Raw genomic sequence first — 9,161 nt, forward strand, 5'->3', positions numbered from 1 at the left:
TAAAATTTTTGTATGATTGGGAGTAAAGGGTGGAAAAACCCCATCCCTACCCCCATTCAGGGACAAAATACCGTAAGGAGGAACACCCAGCTTCAGCTAGTAAAAATGAAGAAAAACGAGAAGAGACACCTCTATCCCTAAAACTGTACAAAGGACTTCGAAAGCCCGCAAAAAAACCCCAACTGTTGGGGTGCAACTGGCAAGGAGCCGCGTTGGTATGGTTCAAAAAATCACACTCAAACTGAGTGAAGGGAAGACAGACACCTAGGTCCCTGAAGAAGCACCAATACATATAGAAATGGGGAGGGTCAGTGGACCTCCCCATGTACACACCCTCACCGGCCTGACAGGGTTCAAGCCGGAGCACCTGAGAAACGGAAGGGTCGCAAATTCGTCGTGACTCCCAAATCGCGTCGACCTCGGATCGCGACCGGAACACGCTTTGCACTCCCCCCACTTCGCGCCTGACTCAGTCATACCCAGGAATGCCTAGAACGAGACCCGCCGGCGGCACCACCTCTTTCTTTTTCTCAGTGACAGCCACCCTGGTAGCCACCGCCTTACCCCGCGCCTTGCCTTTACCCTTGGCAGGCGCGGAGGAACCAACACCACTCTCCCCAACCATAGAAGAAAAGAAGAAAGAAAGACTCGAAAAGGACTTGGGAAAAAAGAAAAGAGAAAACGGTGGAAAGGAAGTACCTGGTACTCCTCCTCAGAAAAGAACCCTAACAACGAGTGGGTTACCAGAAACGAAAGAAACGGAGACGGAGGAATAGCAAAAATGAGAGAAGCAGTGTACGCGAGAAGATGAAAAAGCACAAGTGAGCAAAGTGAAAAGGGAGGAAGCGCGAGAAAGGGGACAAAAGGTCTCTCAAAATTCAAACGGTCGCGACACGTGTCAACCAAGGGACGCACCTGAACACGCAATAAATGAGACCCATCATGACAAAAGGAGCCATCATTGCGTAACCGTCACACCCATCAACGCGCCGGCCTCGGTTACTGAAATAAGAAACGAGTTATGACACGCGGCATTTTAAACAGGCCTGCATACGCGAAAGGTCATTTCCCCCAACAAGCTCGGACTCAACTCCACGACCTACGGTCTAATGTACTATCCGATTTGTGAAACCGAGCTCGGAGCTCGGTACCATAACCGAGATGACCTCGGGCGCCCGCTACACGACGTCAGCCCGGCATTTAAGCAAACCATAACCGATCAGGGATCCTCGCTCCAAACGAAACCTATTACCTAACCTCGAGATTACATCTTCTCAACCAAGGTCGAGTTTGAACCTTGTCATGCCAAGGTCGAGTCCGAACCTTGAGATTACGTTCCCCTAACGAAGGTCGATTTTGAACCTTGTCACGACGAGGTCGAGTCTGAACCCTAAGATTACGTTCCCTTAACCAAGGTCAGACTCGACCCTTGAAGAACGCATCTGCTTAACAAGGTCAAGTTTGAACCTTCAAACAATAAATTTGAAAGCTCCTCAAAAGCCCATTCCCTCTTGCACCACTCGATGCTTAGGGAGAAAGTGTCCTGGCCAACCGAGTCACCAACTTGCCCCTCACCAATCTATTGATTCGATCAAAGGTTTACCAGTCTGATCAAGCAATAACCTCGGCATTGCCAGGCCCCGCAGGTTGACCATGAAGCATAGGCATTGGAACACCACGTCAGCCCAAAGAGACCACGTCATCAAGCAAACAAACACACAATCTTGTCACCACGTCACCTGCACGTTTCCGAAAACGGGACAACAACGGCGGCACGTGACATCTCAACGGGTAGATGCGCGTGAAATGTCATTTCCCTCCAGCGAGCTCGGTCTCAACTCCTCGACCCACGGTCTGCGGAGCTCAAGGGGCTAATGTACTATCCGATCTGTGAAACTGAGCTCGGAGCTCGGTATCACAGCGCAAGATGACCTCGGGCAAGCGCTATATGACGTCAGCTCGACACACTAGTACACAAAGGGTGTTTTACGTCGTGTATTTTGACCCTTTTACGTCGGAAAAGGGTCCGACGTTAATACGGGAGTCGTAAATTTACGTCGCCTCTGGAAGACGACGTAAATTTACGTCGGGAATTTTTCTAGACCGACGTAAAAAGAGGCAAAATCATGCCACAAATTTACGTCGGACGTGGCCTTGTCCGACGTAAATTTACGTCGGTCATTGCAAGGCCCGACGTAAATTTACGTCGGACAACGCCATGTCCGACGTAAATTGTGGCAGTTTTTTTTTTTAAAAACGTTTGTAAATTGATATACCCAACACCTGCATATAAATATAATCCAGAATACCAAATCTAAACCAGGCAGTCCAGAATAGAAATTCAAATTGTATTTCAAAATTGAATGACAAAAAGAAAATAATATATAAATCTTAAAAAACATAAATTATGACAATGTAAATCCTATTATCCTAAAAAAGCTATAAAACATGTTTGTCAATGCTATCTAAATAACTAACTATCAAACTATAAACATAATATCTAACTAACTAAACTTAGAAAAAAAGTTGCCCATTGTTCTCTTATCTTGAGCATCTCATCTTCGGGCAATGGAGATGGATCTTGAAAGACCTGAAAGGGTAATTTAAGTGTCATTAATATGCAATGTTAATTATTCTAAAGGTAAATATAGTTAAATAATTTTTGATATGAATTACCTGCGCCCAAGAATCAATAATACCCGCAGAAACTATGGCTTTCATCCAATACATGATGTAATAGCCACATTCAAACGAGTCTTGTTGCTTATTACACTAAAATGAGAAACAAATAACTATTAATTCCAAAGTCAATAAATTTAAATATTATTGACTGTATGAATTAATTTGCTAACCTTAGGATATATGAAATGCAATGACTTTGATGATCTGGCTCTTCCACTTAATATATTAGCTCCAGACACGATTCTAATTAATTGAAATAAAAATAAATGTTAGCCAATATATATAATTACAGTGTTAAAACATAATGAAAAAATTTAGTTACCCATGTAATTGGCTTTTAATTTCCTGGCTTGGTTTTCGATGAAGTGAACAAAACCACACCACGGTATATTCCTTAGGAATGATTACCATTAACTGCCAATGAGACCTACATTGTATGACAAACAAATCAGTTAAAAAATTACCATGATTAAAAAATCAATTAAAAAACTAACCCGTCAATGTATGGAGCCATGTATATATGTCTTCTTGAGTCACTCATCCATGTTTGCATATATTGTTGGATCTGGACCTGAGTGTTTCCTGATTTTTGGATGGATTGAGGCTCAATAAATCCATATACTTCTGCTTGTGCTTGCTCCACACTCAATTTGTCCATGTACCTAACACAAATAATTATTATAAGTTAAATGTAATTATTGTAAATTTAGACTCATAAAAGAAAATATGACTTACATGGCCCACAACTGTATGACAGATATATTTAACATGGAGTTTCCCCCAACAATCTCTAATGCATCAGGCAGAGATATGTATAGTGGAACATTAGAGCTATCAACTCCAAAAACTCTAATGTCCCACTGCAATTGAATTGGTTGCTTCTTTAATCGTGGTAATTTGATTAGAAGCTTAGATATAGGATCATCCTCAGCTTCTGCGATATTAGCATCATGAACATGAGGTTCTCTCATGACCTCCTTACCACGATCGATAAAATCCTAAAGAAATAATCAAAATTAGTTAAACAATAATAGAATTATAAGAATCTAAAAGAGCAATAATATAATTACCTTTGCCCGTGCTGAAAGCGGCATGACCAAACATTTTGGCCAAGCTAAGAATGTGCCGGTTGCCTGCCCCACTAGTTGAACCTCTGTATTGGGCAAAGGCACTGGAGCAGCAGCATCTTGAACTTGGTCAACCACAACCCGTGTCCAGTCTGGCTGTAGAGGGACACCATGGATGGTTGAGCCACCCTCAAATACTCGGCCAATAGCCACTAACCGTGGGGGGTCATCCTCAACATATAACTCGCACTGGTTTGGTACATCAGTGTGAGCATGTTCCCCTGAGGAATTTGGAGCAGCACAACTCCCTTTAGTGCTGACTCGAACACCATCATGAGCAACTACAGTCTGTTGCTGAGAACGAGCCAAAAGTTCAAACTTCTCTTCAAACTGTTTTTCAATATTCTTCAGTTTCTCTTCAAACTACATCTCCAATCTCTGCTCCAATTTCTGTATAACCTCTTGACTGCAAGAGTCGACAGTGCTCCTCGATGATCGGCCACCAAAGAAATCTCGGTGGCTCCAAGAACCACCAACACCACGCACACGACCTCCGTGCTCTGGCTTTCCTATGGCCGTTGTGAGGATATCATTCCGACCATCGGAAACAAATGAGCCCTGGGTGCTCTGCTCAACTAAATCCTCCTGCAACAATAAGGAAGATTAAAAAATCTTATGAATTAAATGAGTTGAAATGAAGAGTCTTAATTTGTATATTTTTACTTACTATTTTATTAGCAACGACCCTTGCAGACTCAGAAGTCATTTGCCCATCTGGTTTTGTCCGGGCTGCTATCCACATCTCATGGCGGGGAGGTGACTCCACACGGTCAGCATCCTCAACCCCTGCTGCCTGTGCCCTAGCCTTCTTCATTTGTTTTTTTTTTCTTTCATATCCCCCTCTTGACAATAGATGGGGTGCATCATTCTTGGCTTGTCGTTCTTGGGCAGCTATTCTTTTAGCCTGCAATAATACAAAATAAAAAATGAGATAAATTAAAATATACCTTAAGTATTTGTGTCAATGTAAAAGTTATCAATAACTAACCTGCCACGAAGGGTCCAATCGAGTGGCACAAAATTGCATCCACTCCTCATCAGTGATCTGGTACTTTAGACAGGGAGTCTCATTTTGGCGCTCTCCAAATACATACTCCCGTGTCAAGAAAGTCTTGAAGTCTCTCCACCTGCTGGCAAGGGCAGATAACATCTTCCTCCTCATGCCCTCATTGTTGGGAATGTCAAAATTTTGCTATGAAAATAACAACAAATAATAAATAATGTATTTAAGTTATATAATATTGAAAGGATGTGAAAGTATATACCTGAATATCCTGCCACATGAGGTTCTTGTCAACCTCCTGAACGTCATCCCATGATGGAATGATAATAGAAACATGTCATCGAGCTAGGACTCCCAAATAGCTCTTAAACTTGGCAGCATTTGGGCCTGATGCCTTGCCAGAACGAGGATCCACCTCAACCGGTGTCCTCTCCTTGGCAATGCGCCCAGCTGTCAACCCAGACAATCGAGTGACAGATCTACCTTCCCTCCTTCCACTGCCAGACCCAGAATCCTCCATAATCCTAAAAAAATTAAACTGTCATTATTAAAACAATGAATTAATTGAATAGACAAATAAAGTAAAAAAGATAATAACAATATAGCAACAAAATAACTAATAAAAAAACAAATAATACATAAACAGAAACCTATTAGGTTGGAATGTTTTCCCATATTCCTTCATCATGATCACTTCGAATAGCATGTATTTCGTCCACTTCATTGTCCGCTGTCGCCACCGGCCTGAAACGGGCTTTCGGCATTCGCGAAGGATGGTTGGACTCTTTTATTTGTTTAAAAATATGGATTGCTAGAATGACTTATTCTCAAACTGAGACCTTGTCAAACGAGCAATTTTATTAAAAGGCTCACCAATCCATGTTAATCCCAAGCGGGACCCTCCATGGATTAGCGGTTTTCATAAAAAGGAAGGGTTCATGGAGTCGCCACCAATGTTTTACTCAAAACATTGGAAAAAGAAGTTTAAGGCAATCGATTCAAAAATCGACTTCGGCCATGACAACTAGAGTCGGGTAAGGGAGTCGGTTACGTGTGGGGAAGGTGTTAGCACCCCACAACGCCCCTTTCGGGTTCCCTATGACGGATTATTTATTAAATAATAGCGCAAAATTACTAAATTACCCCTATTTATTATAAGCGATTGTAAATTAAATATCTACATGATGATAAATTTAAATATGCAACAATCAGAAAGCGGTAAAAGAAGGGATTTTTAGAAAAGAAACCTCTTGAAGCGTGCTTTTTATATATCAATGAAGTCTAGGAGGCTTTTTGGCACTCCCTCCCTCTACAAGCTCGCTCGCTCCTTCCTAAAAATAATTTTTGACTATGGAAATCCAAAAGATTTCCCTTCGACTAAGTTCGAATCTCCAAGCTAAATGCTCGGAATTCCAGAACTTCGTCGGATCGACTCCCAGAGAGATTTCTAGGGCAGAACACTGCTCAAAAACCCCAGAATACTCAAGGAGGGAGTCAAAACTGTGTGGAAAAGTGTAGAATGACGTCCAATTGACGTCATATTTATAAGGATGAGGCGCAATACGGCCTCTGGGGGTCAATACGGTCCGTATTGAAGTTTTGAACTACAATACGGCCGTATTGAATTCAGTACGGCCGTATTGAAGTTCAAAAAACCTCAATACGGCCGTATTGAGTTCAGTGCAGCCGTATTGAAGTTCAGTGCAGCCGTATTGAGTTCAGTGCAGCCGTATTGAAGTTCAGAAACTTCAATACGGCCGTATTGAGTTCAGTGCGGCCGTATTGTAGTTTAAAATGTTCAATACGGCCGTACTGAACTTTTGGGAGGCCGTATTGGGCTTCATTCCCTCCACTTTCTTATTTTTTGCTACTCTAAGACCTCTAAACCTACAGATTGTCATCCCACGGTCTTCTAAGAGTCCCTTTGGCTGACTTTCCTTTGATCTTCGAGAGTCTTCGAGTCTTATTTCCGACCCGGACAATTTTAGGGGTCTACAGCTGCCCCCCCTTTACTTAGTCAAACGGCCTTTTAGTGTACCGGTTGATAAGTAAAGGAGTTGACCCAATTGTCTGGGGAATAAGGCCATCCTTCCGACTTGTAGTGTCTTCCGGTGGAAAATTGCTGAGTAGCCTCTCCAGGTTTTGCTTCGCTCGTTGCCCGAGCCGGAAGCTGCATACCTCCGTGCTTCTGAACACTCTGGTAGCGTGAGTACCGCCTCTCCAGGCTCAACTTCACTCGACGCCCGAGCTGGAAGTTGTGAGTACCGCCTCTCCAGGCTTAGCTTCGCTTGCCGCCCAAGCTGGAAGCTGTGAGTACCGCCTCTCCTGGCTCTGCTTCGGTGCTTCTGACATCCTAGGCAGTTGAGTTTGCCCTCTCCAGGGTTAGCTTCGCTTGCCGCCCAAGCTGGAAGCTGTGAGTACCGCCTCTCCAGGCTCAACTTCACTCGACGCCCGAGCTGGAAGTTGTGAGTACCGCCTCTCCAGGTTTTACCTCCGTGTTCTTGACAACCTCGGGGTAGTTGGATACCTCCGTGTTCCTGACAACCTCGGGGTAGCTGAGTACCGCCTCTCTAGGCTATACCTTCGTGTTCTTGACAACCTCGGGGTAGTTGCATACCTCCGTGTTCCTGACAACCTCGGGGTAGCTGAGTATTGCCTCTCCAGGCTATACCAACGTGTTCTTGACAACCTTGTGGTAGTTGCATACCTTCGTGTTCTTGACAACCTCGGGGTAGCCGAGTACCGCCTCTTCAGGCTATACCAACGTGTTCTTGACAACCTCGTGGTAGTTGCATACCTCCGTGTTCTTGACAACCTCGGGGTAGCCGAGTACCGCCTCTCCAGGCTATACCAACGTGTTCTTGACAACCTCGTGGTAGTTGCATACCTCCGTGTTCTTGACAACCTCGGGGTAGCCGAGTACCGCCTCTCCAGGCTATACCAGCGTGTTCTTGACGACACTGGCAGTTGCATACCTCCGTGTTCTTGACAACCTCGGGGTAGCGTGAGTTTGCCCTCTCCAGGGATTTGTGATGATTTTGTCTCCACAGTCCACGATGCTGTTTCGACGATTGTTTTTTGATTTTTGTGCCACTGAGGGCTGGATAACGCAGGGATCCGTCTAGGGGATGTGCAGTTACTCATAGGCTCTTGTGTCCCAACTTTCCATTGCGTAGTTGGTACCCATTGAGGAATTTCTGTTTCCTTGGGGTGTAGACACGAAGATGCTCTTTCTGATGTGAGCGATGCCTTATGATTGGCTGACGTCCTTTCGACGATGGTGGAGTATCCCGGTTATCCTTATTCGGGTGACTCTTTTTGTTTTTCTGGTTTTGTTGCCTCTGTGTAGGCTATTATCCGCTGGGGGATTTTGTCATTGATTGTGATTAGCCTCTTCTGTTAGGCGGATCATCTTGACGCTTGATGTTTGACTGAGAGCCGGATTCCACTTGGGGAATGATTATTTGTCTTTTGTGATTTTTGAAAGGGTGCCTCTGAGTAGGCGAGTGGGGATTTAAAGTTTATATATCCCAGAGTATTATTTAGAAAGCCTCTTCAAGCTTAGCTTCACTCATCGCTTGAGTTGGAAAGCTACCTTCCACTGAGGAAGTTTAAGTCCTTTCGACTTGGATATTCTGTTTAGACGATCAAACCCTCCTTGGGGAATCTTGCTGATCTTGGTTTGATAGCTTTCACTGGGGAATTTGGCCCGTGAGTGGAAGCTGAGATATCTCTGGGGAGTATTATTTCGGCGAGCCTCTCCAGGCTCAATTATTCTGTACAATTTGTTGAGTATTATTTCGGCGAGCCTCTCCAGGCTCAGTTATTCTGTGGGAGTATTGTTTCGGCAAGCCTCTCCAGGCTCAATTATTCTGTACGAGTATTATTTTGGCAAGCCTCTCCAGGCTCAATTATTCTGTGGGAGTATTATTTCGGCAAGCCTCTCCAGGCTCAGTTATTCTGAGAGAGTATTATTTCGGCAAGCCTCTCCAGGCTCAATTATTCTGATGAGGGAGTATTATTTCGGCGAGCCTCTCCAGGCTCAATTATTCTGAGAGAGTATTATTTCGGCAAGCCTCTCCAGGCTCAATTATTCTGTATGATGAATTGGTTTTTTGTTCAGCCCGAGAATGCGAGCTGAGACGTCTTTTGGAGAGTATTATTTTGGCAAGCCTCTCCAGGCTCAGTTATTCTGTATAATTTGTTGGATTTTCTGTATTTTGCCTTTTTGTTGATTCTGGCTTTTTCTGTGTTTTTGCCTTTTTTGTTGATTTTGGCTTTTTCTGTGTTTTTGCCTTTTTTTGTTGATTTCGGCTTTTTCTGTATTTTTTGTTGATTTTGGCTTTTTC

General features: G+C 43.8%; 1 protein-coding gene across 1 annotated transcript; it reads right to left on the reverse strand.

Annotated features, from left to right (window-relative positions):
* Positions 1 to 1,163: 1,163 nt before the first annotated feature.
* Positions 1,164 to 5,607, reverse strand: LOC145957067 (uncharacterized). The gene is made up of 10 exons (XM_083073293.1): positions 5,463 to 5,607; positions 4,798 to 5,336; positions 4,477 to 4,713; positions 3,753 to 4,394; positions 3,418 to 3,680; positions 3,177 to 3,344; positions 3,005 to 3,109; positions 2,853 to 2,925; positions 2,677 to 2,772; positions 1,164 to 2,590 (listed from the first exon to the last, which is right to left on the reverse strand). Exons 4-10 carry the CDS (start codon positions 3,774 to 3,776, stop codon positions 2,501 to 2,503), a joined length of 819 nt encoding a protein of 272 aa, XP_082929419.1. The 5' UTR covers positions 3,777 to 4,394; positions 4,477 to 4,713; positions 4,798 to 5,336; positions 5,463 to 5,607; the 3' UTR covers positions 1,164 to 2,500.
* Between the last annotated feature and the right edge of the window lie 3,554 nt (positions 5,608 to 9,161).

This window comes from Cajanus cajan, chromosome 4, assembly GCF_000230855.2.
Source record: "Cajanus cajan strain Asha chromosome 4, NIPB_CcT2T_4, whole genome shotgun sequence".
Lineage (NCBI taxonomy): Eukaryota > Viridiplantae > Streptophyta > Magnoliopsida > Fabales > Fabaceae > Cajanus > Cajanus cajan.

Coding starts and splice junctions, on each gene's coding strand:
- LOC145957067 (XM_083073293.1), bottom strand. CDS start 3,776: ATGCCGCTTTCAGCACGGGCAAAG. Junction 3,681..3,752: donor CGCTTTCAGCACGGGCAAAG/GTAATTATATTA, acceptor TTATTTCTTTAG/GATTTTATCGATCGTGGTAA. Junction 3,345..3,417: donor GTCATACAGTTGTGGGCCAT/GTAAGTCATATT, acceptor TATTTGTGTTAG/GTACATGGACAAATTGAGTG.